Raw genomic sequence first — 16,472 nt, forward strand, 5'->3', positions numbered from 1 at the left:
CTGTGTGCCAGAGCCTCCTGAGCGCTCTGGAAGAGTGCAGAAGCCTGTGTGCCACCCCCAGGTTTCTGGTTTAACTAGTCTGGCCTGGGAGTGGGGTGGAGGGGAAGAAGTGGGGATTTTGAATGTATCCCTCAGTAATTCTGAAGTGTAGACATTGCTGAATATCAGGGGGCTCAATGCAGAACTTTTGAAGAAGTGGAGCTGGCAAGACTGAAAGAAAGGGTGAGGTCCGAACACTTATGGAGAGAGCATTCCTTCCTGAATGGTGAGAGAAGCCTGGGTGTGAAAAGGCCGCTCTGGCAGAACCCCGTCAGTGGACATGTGCCCAGCCAGGAGTCCCTGACCAGGAGTCCCGGGGTGATGGGGGAGCTCCCCTGGGGTGTGCCGCCTTGCCCCTTGGATCTTTCCTGGGGTGTGCGTGTGAGGTCTCTTCCTACCAAGGCCTAACGGGCCCACCTCTCTGCTGTTTCCTCCACAGTAATCATTGTAGTTACCCCTTACTGAACTCCTGTTACTCATTCACCAGGCATTTACATCCGTTACCTCTGACACCAGAACCTTAAAAGACAGTTGTTCTACAGATTTTATAAAAAAAAATGTAGGTCAAGTTTTTGATCCAAGGTCACACAGGAAATGTCAAAACTGGGTTTCAAAGCCTGTGCTGTCTGACCCAGTGCCAGCATTTTGTCTGTGACGTCATGGCGCCCACCTCCCTCCTGCTCCCTCACATACTTTCTCTGCTCAGGTGGCCTACACCCAGATCCTTTACTTTCCTTCTTCAGTTTCTCACTGTGCAGACACATGCCCAAGTAGAGCAGTGTCTCATGGAAGATTTGACTTGGCCTTTTTCAAATTCTCCCTTCAGGGAACGCTGTGAAGAGCTCCGCGTCCAGCTGTCTTGTATCCATCAGGAGAAGGTGTGCGAGGAGCGGAAAGCCCAGATCGAGTTTAATAAGGAGCTGAAAAGGCAAAAAGTGGTAGAAGAGCAGATGTTCTCAAAGCTCTGGGAGGAAGACCGATTAGCCAAGGAGAAGCGAGACAGCGAAGAGGCGAGGCGACAGAAGGAGCTGGTGGAGAGCACACGCCTGGGGCTGAACGCCCAGATCACCGCCATGCAGGCGCAGAGGCTGGCAGTGCAGCAGCTGAAGGAAGAGGAGGCGCGCCTGGTGGTGGGCCCTTTAAAGTGCTCGTCCTGGGAGGGTCAGCTGAGTGGGTGCAGGACGCACTTCACCGTCCTGTTTGCCTAATGGTCTGGGCCGGTTCGCAGGGCAACAACACAGGAGCCTTGGGCTTCAAGGCCCAGCTTTCCCATTGCATAGGGCAAGTTACTGAACTACTGTGTCTCAGTTTCTTTAGAAAAATGAGGCAAAAGCCATGTGTTTGGTGGGGGGGATGATATGGGATAATCACTGGCAGTGCTGTGGAGGACTAGTAACAATTTGGCCGCATCCCCTGTTCTTTAATATGCAAATTGACAGTTTCCAAATCCTGTGAAGAAGTGCCATACAACAGCTACTGTAACCCGCTGGTCTCCCAAGTCAATAATTTTATTCCAGCAAGACTGTTGCTGCCCCCACTGCAGCCATTTTCAACCCGGGCGCCGCAAGAGTTTGTAAAACATGCAACACCTGACTGTTTAGTTACAGATACTGACCTTTTCCCCCTTAGACTGTCAAAGAAAAAATGACAACAGTAACACAACAATAGCCATCTAGTGTGAATGAATCAAAATTATATCTATTTTTTGTCAGATCAGTAAGAAGTATATTTTTGATGTGCTGCAGAATTTTAGTTTATGTGTGCCATGAGATGAAATAGGTTGAAAATCACTCCCCTACTGTATAGAAATTAGTTTCCACTGAAAGTGTGTGAAAGCACTTGAAAAAGTAGCAATTTTATATGTGTATAAAGCTTTCAACAACTGATACATTATTACCACTAAATTTAGGAAAAAGGTATTATTTTCCTGGGGAATCCTAAGTCTTGAAATGTGGAACCATAAAAAAAGTCAAAGCTAGACGCCTTCTCTGGGTTTCAGGTGGTTTCCTTTTGACGTGTTTCCTAGAAGATGTCTAAATGTTTTAGCCTCTCTGAGAAAACCAGACTGGCGGCCCCGCCCTGCCTCATGGCCCCGCCCTCTGGTGTCAGACACCTAGGGAACCACGTTCACTCAGCACTTCGTACACCACACGTGCGAGTCTTTTTCCTGCACCAAACAATTCTCTGATTCTGTGTGGACATCAGCTAGGTGTCCTATAATTTGGTTCATTTCTGACACTATCCAGAGATGGTGCCGGACCCAGCAGGTGTACGGGCTCAGGCTCCCAAGACCACCAGTCACAAGTAGCCCCCGGGCTGCCTATACTTCCGTCCAACTTGGCTACACAGTCAGAGGTTCTCACGAAAGTGCTGTCCGTATGTACCATTAGTGGTTTATCGTAAAGGATGTGACGCAGGAACGTGGATAGATTCATGCAGCCACTCCCAAGATCGGGACCCAGGGCTGTTCCATCACCTGAAGAAGCTCCTTCCAGCTACTCCCTTACAGTTATAACCTCTCGCAAGCGTAACTCCTGGCAGCCGCCGATATGTTCTTTATCACCATTTTGTTGTGCTTTTGGGAAAGTTATGTAATTTTGAGCTTTTAAAATGTTCTATTGTGAACATTTTTTAATGCACAGAGGTGGAGAGTTCAGTGAGCCCCTCTATGCCCATCTCCCAGTTCTGGTGGCTCCCACGTTTCGCCATATTGGTTTCCTCTGTCCTTCCCATCCCCCCGGTCTTTGTTTTAAAACACATTCCAGACATCGTATTTCCTCCTGGTGCATCTCAACAACAACATAATTCAGGACATTTTCTTATGCAATGCCAATGTCAGGCCAAAAGTCTTGATAATAATTCATTTTTATCATCTAAAGTCAGCATCAAGTTTCCATCATTGTCTCAGTTATTTGACATTTAAATCCGACTCCAAATATGGTTGTTATATGTCTGTTTTAGAAAGAGTGGCTGTATATCATTCATTTCAGGTTGAAAGGGGAGCAATAAGTTCGTTACATGGGCACAACAGGTGTAAGATCAGAAGTATCCTGGTGAAACCAAAACATGGTAAACCACCCTGAGGTCTCTTGATCTTGGGCAGTTTCCCCCACCCCACCCCTACCTACCTACCATATAGTCTGGGTCTGGCCGACGGCCTCCTGCTGCCGAGGTCAAGCCCACTGTGAACAAAGTGTGGCCTGCTCTTCCCCTGACTCTCATGTTTGATGCCCACTGCTTTTCCTCAGATACCACAGAGTATTTTCACTTCAATTATCAAATCTGGCCCTTACAATTCGGTTGGATTTACCACTCATGGCATTAATGGAAGAGCCTGGTAGTTACAACTCCCCGCTCGCAAAACACTAATCACAGCTGTTGTGAATCTCAGTTAAATCAAGTCCAATTGGCATTTGGATCCCATCCTCACTATTGCTACGTCATCTCCTGTCCCAGCTGGGCCAGTCCTTAACCCTCCAGGAGAGTCCCGCTGCTCCGGCAGGAGGGCCAGTGTCTCTGGTGTACTGCTCCCACGTTTTCTACCAAACCCACAGCGCTCAACAGCATTGCCGCCCCAGTTAGAACTGCTTGATTGGCCAGGCAGTCAAGCCGGCCAGGAAGGTCAGAAAGCTAAAAAGAGAGGGAGAGAGGGAGGGAGGGAGGGAGAGAGAGAGGGGAACGGGGGAATACTTTTAAAGAACAAAATGCTTAAGATCTAGTCTGTGTGTTTAGCTGATGTGCACATTTCTGTTTTGGGACTCCTACTGTGGTTTAATCATGCGCCCACATCTAGGTGTGCAGATGTGCATGGAAGAGTGCAGCCTAGAAGGCCATGCGCTGAAATGCTGAGAGTGGTGCTGAGTGCTGGGTACTAGGTTCAGTGGTGATTTCACACTTTTCCCAATTTCGAACCTGACAACTGCTTATTACTTTATAATTACACATGGAGCAATTTCACAAAGCCTTATTTCTGACTGAGCAACGCAAAGGGGTGTTTTATTTCTTACAGTCCCTCTAACTCCAGGCGTGTGTGTTTCCAAGAAGCACACCTCCTTTTGTTCTCACCTCCTACATGCAGTGTGTCCGTTTGTTTTGTCCACCTGTACTGAGGCGTTATCTTCATGGCCGTTCTACCCTAGGAAAGTGACAAAGCTCGGGTGAAACTTGAAGATGAGCAGGAGAAGCTAAAGAAACAGAAGTCAAAACAGGAAATTCGGGTTACTTTGCAGAAAGCCCTCCAAGAGAAGATAGAGCGTCTTCAGCAGGAACACAGACAAGAGCAGGACTTGGACCTGAAGCTCGTGCACAGCGCCTTGCAGGACTTACAGGAAGAGGCTGAAAAAAAGAAGCAAAAAAAAGTAAGACATTTATTCGGTGCCTCATACTTGCTGGATGGGGTTCCTTGTTGAGCTCTCAGTCGTACAGGAGCCGGCCACGTGCAGAATGAACCACGGCAGTGCTACTCTGAGTGCAGCATTGGCTGCACCGGAGAAGGGTAGAAATAGAAATCAGTAGGTGCCCGAATCAGAAGCTATAAATCCAGATCCCGGCAGGGGCAAGGAATCTGTGTTTCAGCAGGATCCCTTGCATTATTCAGGTCATCACTGAATTTCGATTGCTCCTAGTCGATAGTGTGGCGTTGGCGCTGGGGTAGCAGGATGGGATCACAGGGGGAAGGACATGCCTGAGAAAGCGATATTTGAGTTGGACCTTGGAGGGTATGGAAAGTTTCATCAGGCAAGGAGGGTAGAGAAAAGCATTCCGGTGTTTGTTGAGCTGTCTATTCCTTTGAAATTTGTGTTAAACTCTTAAGGGTGTCATGCTTTTCCTATTGTACTATTTTCTATAGACTATTTTTTTAGAGTGGTTTGATGTTCACCGCAAAATTGAGCGGAAGATAGAGATTTCCTGTAGCCTCCTGTCCCCACAAATGCACAGGCTCCCTCATCATCCGCATCCCCTACCAGAGGGTGCGTTCGCTACAGCTGATTAACCCACACTGATGTCATTGTCACCCACAGTCCAGAGTTTACATCAAGGCTCACTCTTGGGGGTGGACACTCTGCAGGTTTGGACTAATGCACAATGACGTGTGTCTGCCATGGCAGCACCACACAGAGCAGTTCCACTGCCCTAACACTAGCTCCATAGTTTTGCCTTTTCCAGAATCTCGTATAGTTGGAATCATACAGTATGTAGCCTTTTTAGATTGGCTTGTTTCACTAAGTGTATGCATTTAAATTTCCCATCTTTTCATGGCTTGATCGCTCATATCCTTTTAGCTCTGAGTAATACTCCATCGTGCAGATGTGCCACCGTTTACCCACTCACCTGCTGGAAGACACCCGTGGCTGCCCCCAGGCTTTGGTGGTTATGAACAAGGTTGCCGTACACATTCACGGGTAGATTGTGGTGTGGACATAGGTTTTTAACTTGGGTAAATACAAAGAGAGCTGCTGCTGGATCACATGGTAAAAATGTGTTTAGTTTTGTAGGAAACTGCCAGCCAGTCTTCCAAAGTGTCTGTAGCACTTTGCGTTCCCACCAGCGGTGAATGAGGGCTCGTATTACTCCACATTTTCATCAGTATTTGGGGTTGTCAGTGTTCTGGACTTCGGCCATTCCATTAGTTGTGTAATGCTATCTCGTTGTTTTAATTTGTGTTTCCCTGATGACGTATGATGTGGTGCGTTAGGGGTTCTGAACCCAATTTCAATGTGAGGAAGTGGGGGTTTTCCAAGCAATGCTCAGGACATCAGCTGGGTGTCCTACAAGTCAACTCAGCTCTGACACTGTTTACAGAGATAGCATCACAGAGATAGCATCAGATTGCATATGTAAAGGGCTCAGCTCTACAAGATGAGCCTCTATTTCAGGCACCAGTTGTAAGCCCAGGTTGTTACTGTGCTTCTGACTACCAGCTGCAAATGGAGCTTCCAATGACTCAAATGCCAATTGCAAGTTCAGGTTGTGACCTGTATTTCTGACCAACTGGCTATAAATCGGAAGTTTCCACGGCCCCCTCCTTGGGCTTGACTGATTTTCTAGAGCGGTGAACAGAACTCAGGAAACCCATTTACTCACTAAATTATCTGTTACAAAGGATACTGAAGGATGCAAATCAACACAAAAGAAGAGGTAGTAGGTTCTAGACAAAGGAGCTTTCGTCCTCCCGCTGTTTGGGACCCAGCATGGTGGAACATGAAAGTGTTCTGGTTCCCCGGCCTGGGCACCCTCCAAACCCTCTCCTTTTGGATTTTTGTGGAGGCTTCATTCCACAGACACGGTGGACTAAGTCACTGGCTGTTGCTAATTGATTTAACTTCCAGCCCCTTCCTCCCCTCTGGAGATCAAGGTGTTGGGACTGGAGTTCTAACCCCTAAACACGTGGTTGGTTCCCCTGGCAACCAGCCCCCCACCTGAGGTACTGCCCAAAAGTCACCCCATTAACATAAGGCACGGTTCCCACTTTCATTACTTAGGAAACCCTAAGAGTTTTAGGAGCTCTATGCCAGAAATGGGAACCAAATCACCAAATATTTATTTCTTACTATAAATTGTTCACAATACTACAAGCATCATGAAATCACATGTGGTGTGACCTTTGGACTGGCTTCTTTCACTTAGCATGTTTTCAAGGCGGATCCATGTGCTGTGGGTGAGCACTTCATTCCTTTGTGTGGCTGGAGAATACTGCATTGCGTGGATACACCCCATTTTGTTTAGTTGCTTGTCAGCTGATGGATATTGCAGCTGTTTCTACTTTTTGGCTATTATGATAATATTACTGTTAACACTGATGTGTAAGTTTTTGTTTGGACATAGGTATGCTTTTGTGTTTCTTTGGGACATGTAACTAGGAGTAGAATTACTGAGTCCTGGGTTAATTCTTATGCTTAAGCTTTTGAATAATTGCCACATTATTTTCCAAAGTGGCTCCACCATTTTGCATTCTCACTAGCAGTATATGAGGGTTCTGATTTCTTCACATGCTCATTGGTACTTATAGTTTGCCCTTTTTTTAAAAAACCATCCTAGTGTGTCTGAAATGGTATGTCATTTTATGGTATGTGGTTTTGATTTGCATTTCCCTAATGACTAGCAATGCTGTGTCTCTCTTCCTGTGCTTATTGACCATTTGTGTATCTTCCTTGGAAAAATCTACTTGAAGTCTATTGTATAGGCTTCTTAAAGAAGTTTATTCAAGTCATTCACCCAGTTTTCAATAGGATTATTTGTCTTTTCATCATTGAGTTGTAAGAGTTCTTTGTATGTTCTACAAATTCCCTTACATACACGGTTTGTAAATATTTTTTCTTACTCCACTTTCTTAATGGTGAACTTCGAAGTATAAAAGTTTTTAATTTTGATAAAGTCCAATTTGTATTTTCTTTCGTTGCTTTTGCTGTCACCTCTAAAAAACTGTTTCTAGGCCCAGATGGCAAAGGCGTTTTCCTGTTAGTCACAGTTTCAGCTTTCACATCTGGGCCTTCGGCGCACTGTTTGAGCCAGAGTCTGTCTGTGGTGAGAGGCAGAGGTCCCGCTCCGTCCTCCTCCGTCCTCCTGCACTCGGGCGGGCATCCTGGGCTCCCAGCACCGCTTCCCGGAGAGACTTCCTCTTCCCTTTGGAATTGCCTTGGCGCCCTTGTCAGAAATCTGTTAACGGTAAACGTGAGGGTTTATTTTTGGACTTTCACTTCTGTTTCATTATCTGCATGTCCATCCTTCTGCTCCTTCACAGGTTTGTGTGTCTTTATCACTGCAGTGAGTTTGGAATCAGGAAATGTGAGTCCTTCAACTTGGTTCTTATGTTTCCAGTTGTTTTGACTATCCTGGCTCCCTTCCATTCTCATACGAATTTAGGATCACTTTACCAATTGCTGCAAAGAGGACAGTTGGGATTTTGATAGAAATTATTTTGAATCTCTAGACCAATTTGGGGACAATGACTATTTTAACAATATTGTCTACTGATCCATGAACATAGAATGTCTTTTCATTTATTTAGGTCTTCTTTGATTTATTTCAATAATTTTTTTTAGTTTTAAGAGTATAAGTTTTGCTTTTCTGCATTAAATTCATTCCTAAGTAAGATTGAGACTATGCAGACAAGCCATTGTGATGGTCCAGCTACACCCTCAGGCCCTGCTAGTCCTGCCTCAGGTCTGGGTAGCCTCACAAGAGATCAGATCAGAGATCAGATGGAGCAGCACAAACACAAAACCATGGAGGATGGAGAGCCAGCTGAAACATCTCTGTTATCAAGCCCAGTTGACAACCTGAGCTGCACATTAAAATCACCTGGAGAACTTAAACACTATCCATTAGATAGGAAACTCTGGAGGAGAGACTCAGCCCTTGCTACTTTTTAGAGCTCCCCAGGTGATGCCAAAGTGTAGCTAAGATTGAGAATTGCTGTTATAAAGTATCAGGTGGCTGACTCATTGTCTACACAGACAGTGCCGTAATAGTAGTAGTGACTGACTTCACCAGGTTAAGATTTCATCTACCTAAATTAAAGTACATGAGAATGAAGCTGTATAATTGCAAATTATTTTGGAACTGCTTTGAGAAGTAACTTACTTAACAATGTATTTTAAAACATTTCAAATAGATACGAAGAACAGTACAAAGAACCCCATGTGTCCCTTACCTCGTTTCAACAACCATCAGCTGGATGTCCATCCGTGTTTCATCTGTACCCGCACACATCACCCCACCACTCCGAGATATTTTGTAATAAGCCCTTGACATAATATTTCATCGGTAAATATTGCAGTAGTCATTTTCAAACATTGAGATTGTAGCTCTAAATGATTGTTTTCAATGTCTGCAGTGTCACTGTCACACCTAAGCATTGTAACGTGGTGATTTCTGTGTTGTGTAGGAAGACATGATAAGAGAACAGAAGATATATCACCAGTATCTGGCACAGTGCCGTGAGGAGGAGACTGCCCGGGAGAAAGAACTGGACAGGATCCTGGAGGAAGAGAAGGCAAAGAAGCTGGCTGAGAAGGACAAGCAGCTGAAACTTGAAAAGGAGGCAAGGAAACAGCTTGTGAATGAGGTCATGTGTACGAGGAAACTTCAAGTGGAAGAAAAGTGTAAGGAAATAAATTCTCTTTATGTTTTAATTGAGCTTTGTTAAATTCAATGTGAAGTAACAACTTTATTGTTTACATTTATTTTTCAATATTCATATATTCATATTGAATAATAAATATTTTTAAAATGATAACTATCAATAAATATTCAATATATTGAAACATAAAATTATAATTATGTTTTTGTTTTATTGATTATGCTATTATAGTTGTCCCATTTTCCTCCCTTTTATCCCCCATTGCCCTGTACCCCCCTCCCTCCAGCCTTCCCCACCTTTAGTTCATGTCTATGGATCATACATATAAGTTCTTTGGCTTCTCCATTTCTCATACTATTCTTAACCTCCCCTGTCTATTTTGTACCTACCATTTATCCTTCTTATCCCTGTACCTTTTCCCCCATTCTCCCCCCATCCCCTCCCCTCTGATAACCCTCCATGTGATCTCCATTTCTGTAATTCTGTTCCTGTTCCAGTTGTTTGCTTAGTTTGTTTTTGTTTTTGTTCTTGTTTTTTAGGTTCACTTGTTGATAGTTGTGAGTTTGTTGTCATTTTACTGCTCATAATTTTGGTCTTCTTTGTCTTAGATAAGTCCCTTTAACATTTCATATAATAAGGGCTTAGTGATGATGAACTCCTTTAACCTGACCTTATCTGAGAAGCACTTTATCTGCTCTTCCATTCTAAATGAGAGCTTTGCTGGATGGAGTAATCTTGCATGTAGGTCCTTGCCTTTTATGACTTCAAATACTTCTTTCTTGCTCCTTCTTGCCTGCAAGTTTTCTTTTGAGAAATCAGCTGATAGTCTTATGGGGAACTCCTTTGTAGGTAACTCTCTTCTTTTCTCTTGTTGCTTTTCAGATTCTCTCCTTATCTTTAATCTTGGGTAATTTAATGATGATGTGTCTTGGTATGTTCCTTCTTGAGTCCAACCTCTTTGGGATTCTCTGAGCTTCCTGGACTTACATGTCTAGTTCCTTCACCAGACTGAGGAAGATTTCCTTCATTATTTTTTCAAATGAGTTTTCAATTTCTTGTTCTTCCTCTTCTCCTTCTGGTACCCCTATGATTCAGATGTTATAATGTTTAAAGTTGTCCCAGAGGTTCCTAAGCCTCTGCTCGTTTTTGGTTTTGTTTTTGTTTTGGTTTTTTTTGAATTCTTGTTTCTTCATTCTGTTCTGGTTGAATGTTTTTTTCTACCTTTTGTTCCAAATCATCGATTTGAGTCCCGGTTTCCTTCTCTTCACTATTAGTTCCCTGTATATTTTTCTTTGTTTCACTTTGTATAGGCTTCACTTCTTCCTTTATTTTGCATCTGTACTCAACCGTTTCTGTGAAAATCCTGACTACCAGTGTTTTGAACTCTGCATCTGATAGGTTGTCTATCTCCTCATTGTTTAGTTCTTTTTCTAGAGTTTTGTCCTGTTCTTTCATTTGGGACGTATTTCTTTGTCTCAGTGCACCTGTTACATTGTAAGGGATAGAGCCTTAGGTATTTGCCAGGGTGGGGCAACCAATGTCACTGTGTTGCGGAGTTGTCTGTAGGATACGGGTCCGAGAGGCAACAATGCCACCTGCTTGGTTCTTGCCCTGCTCTTAGTCACTTCCTCCGCTTCCCACAAGCAAATTGGGCCCTTCTGGTGCTGATTTGCAGATGGGTGGGTTTGTGTACATTCTAGCAGCCCGTGGGTCCCTCCAGTGGACTCTCCTGTGACTGGGAGTTCCTCCCACCACCACAACCCCCACAGGTTTTTACAACCAGAGGTTCTGAGGTTTTATTTCCCTGTCTTGGAACCCTGGATTCCATTGTCTGTCTTGCCTCCCAGTTGTTCCTCCTGGCTTATCTGCACATGAATGTGGGATTACCAGGTCTGCCAGCCACCCCTTGCTGTGTGTCCTCTCTGCCCCAGCTGCCCATCTCTGCCCCTCCTACCAGCCTGGATGAATGTTTCTTCTTTAATTCTTTGGTTGTCGGACTTCCATACAGTTCAACTTTCTGGCAGTTCTGGTTGTTTTTTGTTTTTAAATTGGGTGTTGCCCTTCATTTGGTTGTGCCAGGAAGTGAAGCATATCTACCTACGCCTCCATCTTGGCCAGAAGTCTCCTATAATTATGTTTTAATTGAGGCAAGTTAAAGTTCAATTTAAGTAACAACCAATATATTCTTTAAGTAGGTATTACGTAAGAAATACTATGAGGGATATTAAAAGGATTAAGGCAAGATCCCTCCCTTGCAGATGTTACCTGATTATGACTGCACACAGTTTGAACACTGTGTGAAGAGTTTTCTGTCCCAGCAGACTCTGAGCAGTCATGGCTGTGACTATGGTGGAAGGAACAGTGTGTCCTCTGAATGGTCTGTGCACCTTAGTGATTATGAGGGAGAGTGGGAAGGTCGGGCAAAGGCCGCCATCTTCCCCCTCCCTTTTACCTGTCCCTCTCTTCTTTCTGCAGATGTCTCCACACCTTCCTACCTGCATACCTTTGCTTGGGTTGTTTTCTCTGCCTATGGCGCTTTTGATCTTGAGACATTCTGGACATCCTTCAAGAAAGCTCAGATGTCTCATTCCTGGAGAGGCCTTCTGCGTCACCCAGTTCATAATAAGTCCTCTTTCTGGGCCTCTCACGGTGTCTTGCCCATGTCTTAGCACACCATTGTATTCCTTGAGCTTCGAACGGTGCTTGGTTGCAAAGGGAAATGCTTGCAGAGAGGATGAGCTGCCACCTCAGGTTTCCGCTGTCCCCTGTCTGGCCCAGTGAGCTGTAGGCAGGAAACAGACGGATTACCTGCAGGTGCCGCAGACTTCGCACTGGTTGTCTGTGCAAGAGAAAGCTCCCCTGGGCTCCCCTGGTGACTTCTCCACTCGAGACATGACAACGGCAGCTGAAAATTGTCGAGTCGGGATTAGGCGGAGTTTTAGGGAAATGAAAAGAGAGCTTATAAGCTGAAAAGATTTGTGTTTTCTCCCATGACAATGTTTCAGAATGTCTTGAAAAAACAGAAAATTTAAGTATTTGAGACCATTTATGAAGAAGGAAACAAAACCAACCATAATTCCACCAACCCAGGAATAGCAACTATTCACAGCTTCATGTATTTCTTTTCAGTATTTGTAGTATGTATATAATTTCCCCTCATAAGTCAAGATCATGTTGTATGTATTGTTTTATGGTCTGGATTTTCTACTTATCATTAATATTTTCCAGGTCATTTTCCTTTAATTCTAAGATTTGTAATGCTGCCTAGAAATCCATGATAAAAATGGACTATAATTTATTTTACCTAAACACAACTATTGGACCTTCAGAATGTTTTGAATCTTTTTACTGCTACTTTAGCACTGCAGGTTACCATCGTTAAGCAGCAGATGACTGTACAATGTCTTTAAAGCTCTGTAAATGGTTTTTTTTTGGTTTATATATGATTGTTTAAGATAAGTTTCTATAAGTGGATTTGGGAAGATATGTACATTTCAGGTATGTATAGCCCATTTGTATTCATTCTTTTGGGAACTCTGTATTCTTTGTCATTTTCTTTCTATTGGGATGCTTCAGTTTTCCTTAGTTAATTTGTAAAGGCCTTTTGTACTAAGACTTTTTCAAAATTTATTTTGCAATAAGTAAAATCTCTCATTAACATAAGAGAACTGCTCTTAGAACTACTTGTCCCCAAGGAGGGAAGAGCGAGCCCCGTTCTAACGGTGGCGATGTGGTCTGGAAAAGGCTGATCATAGAGTCTCAACAACAGATGATGAAAAGAAACTCTGTGCAGTGCACACAGACCTAGGCCCTGTGCTTTCCTCAGTGGAGACGCCCACCTCTGCCTTACTGGTCTAAGATCCAGCCCAGTGCTTCTAAGCTCTGCCTTTCTAAAACGACTATGGCACTGATGCCCAGAAAGATGTTAGCAGGCCTCGTCCAAAAAAGCCAATTAGCAAAAATTGCTTTTGTCTTTCATAGTGCAGCGGAAGGCGAAAGAAAAAGAAGCACGTTCTCTGGAACAGGAGCACATAAATGAAAGTCTTAAAGAGCTTAACCGTGAAGAGAGGGAGAGTTTTGAAAGGTATGGCTTTGTTTTCTTTATTATTATTATTTACTACCTAAAGAAGAAAAAAGGAGGTTTTGGCACAGAGGACAATGTGCTGTAATCCCTGCATTACTGACATTATGTTACATCAGCCCGGCTATGCGCTACGTGGCCTTTCCACCAACCCCAGACCGCATGTGCGTTGGTGGTCCCATGAGATTACAACAGGGCTGAAAGATCCCCGTCACCTCATGATGTCACAGCTGTGCTAACGTGGTAGCGCAGCTCATCGCTCGCGGGGGTTTGTGGTGATGCTGGCGTAAACAGACCTACTGCGCCGGCAGCTGGATAAAGATACTGTCTTCTTTGTTTTTACTGCTGCTTTTCTACATTTAGGTGTGTTTGATATGCAAACACCAGGCTCGTAGCCCACGTACGTGGTAGGCTTCACCATCTAGGTTTGTATAGGTGCGCTCTGTGACCTCACGGCAACGAAATCAGCTAACAACACACGTCTTGTACATCCCCGCTGTTAGGTGACACGTGACTGCATTACATTCGTCCTCACAGCTCAAAGCAGTTTACAGAACTGCTTTGCTATTCTGCTATGTGCTATCTTTTGCTATTGTGTACATTCTGATTATACGCTTTGGGTATCAAAGTGGATGAACATCTTAAAAAATAATGTAAATTAGAAGCAAGCTTTTAAAAAAAATTTTAATTTTATTTTAGAGAGAGAAGAAGGGAAGGAGAAAGGGAGGCAGAGAAGCATCAGTTGATTGCCTTCTGCCAAGGCCCCAGTGGCACAGAGCACAGAGCCTGCAACCCAGGCGTGTGCCCTGACTGGTGCCATTTCAGTTTGCAGGATGATGCCCAGCTGAGCCACACCCACCGGTCAGGGCAGAAACAAGGCACCCACCCCAAGTCCTAATGAAATAACGAGACAGTCCCACCGTCCCCACCCCCCAGCCCCATGACAAAAACCCTGAAAATAGAATCTGCCACAGAGACACATACACTCTATAATCTTTATTTCTAACAAAAGCTGATATTTAAAACGTGGCTTATAGCCCTGGCTGGTGTGGCCCAGTGGATTGAGCCCCAGCCTGGGAACCGAAGGGTGGCTGGTTCGATTGCCAGCCAGGGTGCATGCCTGGGTGCAGGCCAGGTCCCCAGTAGAGGGCACACAGGAGGCAACTACACATGGATATTTCTCTCCCTCTTAACTCTGCCTAAAAATAAATAAATAAACAAACAAATAAATAAAATCTTAAAAAAACAAAAATCAAATAAAATGTGGTTTATAGATTATAAAATGGTACAGATGCTGTGGATAGCAGTATGAAATTTCCTCAAAAAGTTAGTAATAGCACTATCATATTGTTGATGTAAGGAATGGTCAAATCTGTAGAAAGTTTGTGCAAGAGTTTATTTGAGCCAAAACTGATGACAGTTGCCAGGAAGCAAGATCACAAACGCAAATGAGTTTCACAGTTTCTTTTACACATTTGGAATAAACTAGGGAAGGTAAGGAAGATTACCTGAGGGTGGGAGAAAGCAAGGATTATAGGCAGTTAACAAGATTACCTGCTTTCTTGAGGGTGGTTATGCTTATTTCAGAGGTGTGTTAACCTATATTTTGGGGACGTGACTACTCATTTAGGAGTTCATGGTCAGGTTGTCCTGTGCAGTCGCTCTCCACAGAACTCCTTTTTTGTCCACCATATGATCCAGCAGTCTCACCTCTGGTATATCCAAAATAATTATCCAAAATAATGAGAAGCGAGAACTTGAAGAGATGTTTGCATGGCCATGTTCATAGCACCATTCACAGTAGCCAAGAGGTGGAAATAACCCAAATGTCCATCAGCAGATGCATGGATAAAATGTGGCATATGTACACCGTGGAGTATTATTATGCCTTAAAAAGGAAGGAAATTCTGACCCTTTAACATGGGTGAACCTTGAGGACATTGTGCCAAATGGAATAAGCCAGTCACCAAATTATAAACACTGTATGGTTCTACTTATATAAGATACCTAAAATAGTCAAATTCATAGAGACAGCAGGTAGCGTGGTGATTGCCAGGGGCTGGGGCAGGCGGGGAAAGGTGAGTTTTTGTTGTTTGGTGGGTATAGAGTTTCAGATTCGTAAGACGAAAAAGTCCTGGAGATCTATTTCACAGCAATGCGAATATCCTCATACTTAACACTGTTGAACTGTACATTTAAAAATGGCTAAGCTGGTAAATTTTACATTATGTGTTTTTTACCATAATAAAAAAAATTACAGTATAAATTTTAAGATATGGCGTACATTTAAAATGTTGCTTCTGTATGGAGGAAGTGGTCTGGTAACCCCGAGCAGAACGAGGCAGACCGACCCTTACTGTACCTCCTCACCAGCAGCGCGAGACCACGCCCCGCCCCTGGGTGGGCAGCAGAGCGCGGACCTGGCGGACCAGCCTGGGCCCCGGTCCCCGGTCCCCAGCCCTGGGAGAGGGGTGGGAGGGAGGGGTGGGAGAGGGGTCCAGACTCTCCACATCACGGTAAATATTTTGAAATTTTCTCTCACTGAAATCAGTATTTTCTAAGATTATCTTACTGTGTCTTATTGTGGAATGAACACATTATTGCGTTTGTCACCTCTTTCTTCCCATTCGTACTGATTTTAATGGGAATTTTAATTTGATTTCACCAATTATATTTCAACTGCAATGCCCTACATAAGCCCAAATGCTTACTTTCACAATTTCACTGCCTTGACACTTGGACATTTCTGGTCCCGCAGGCGCGCCGGCTTGGCCCAGGAGTACCGGAAGCAGCTCGGGATGCAGCTATCCCAGCAGCAGCAGGCCCGGGAGGCGGAGAAGGAGGAGGCGCGCCGCGAGGTGGAGGCCGGGGTGGCCGCAGACAGGCGCTGCCAGGGCAGGATCCAGGAGCTGCTGTGCGCCCACCGGGAGCAGCCCCGGAACGTGCACCCCCTGCGGAGGGCGTGCTCCGTCCGGTTTCCACCGTAGTTCCGGAGACGTCAGCTTTTTCTTGGGCCTTTCAGTGTTTTTCACTGCAGTGTGCTTGGTATATGTTCCTCTGAACTCACAGATAAACTTATTTTTTTCTCTGTTTGCGTCATGATGCATAATTTTGTTCCTTTTCCAGATTTCACGGGCTTACAAATCTGAATAGTCTATTTCATGTCACAGTTATTTCCTAACTTGCACCGATGGCTCCATTCTTGCTCATTTACTGAGAGCTACGCTTTCTGTCTCCTGTCTGCCCATATGCCCCCCTCCTCTTGCCTCC

At 44.4% G+C, this 16,472-nt stretch overlaps 1 protein-coding gene across 1 annotated transcript in view; it reads left to right on the forward strand.

The window, feature by feature from the left end:
• CFAP53 (cilia and flagella associated protein 53) overlaps window positions 1–16,262 on the forward strand; it is a 28,824-nt gene extending 12,562 nt beyond the window's left edge. The window contains exons 4-8 of the mRNA XM_028524563.2: window positions 866–1,169; window positions 4,179–4,397; window positions 8,927–9,143; window positions 13,103–13,205; window positions 15,961–16,262. Of these exons, the coding sequence (XP_028380364.1) occupies window positions 866–1,169; window positions 4,179–4,397; window positions 8,927–9,143; window positions 13,103–13,205; window positions 15,961–16,189 (1,072 nt within the window). The 3' untranslated portion in view covers window positions 16,190–16,262. The remainder of the gene's footprint in view (window positions 1–865; window positions 1,170–4,178; window positions 4,398–8,926; window positions 9,144–13,102; window positions 13,206–15,960) is intronic.
• The last annotated feature ends 210 nt before the right edge of the window (window positions 16,263–16,472 follow it).

The sequence above is a fragment of the Phyllostomus discolor genome, chromosome 9 (genome assembly GCF_004126475.2).
Source record: "Phyllostomus discolor isolate MPI-MPIP mPhyDis1 chromosome 9, mPhyDis1.pri.v3, whole genome shotgun sequence".
NCBI classification, from domain to species: domain Eukaryota; kingdom Metazoa; phylum Chordata; class Mammalia; order Chiroptera; family Phyllostomidae; genus Phyllostomus; species Phyllostomus discolor.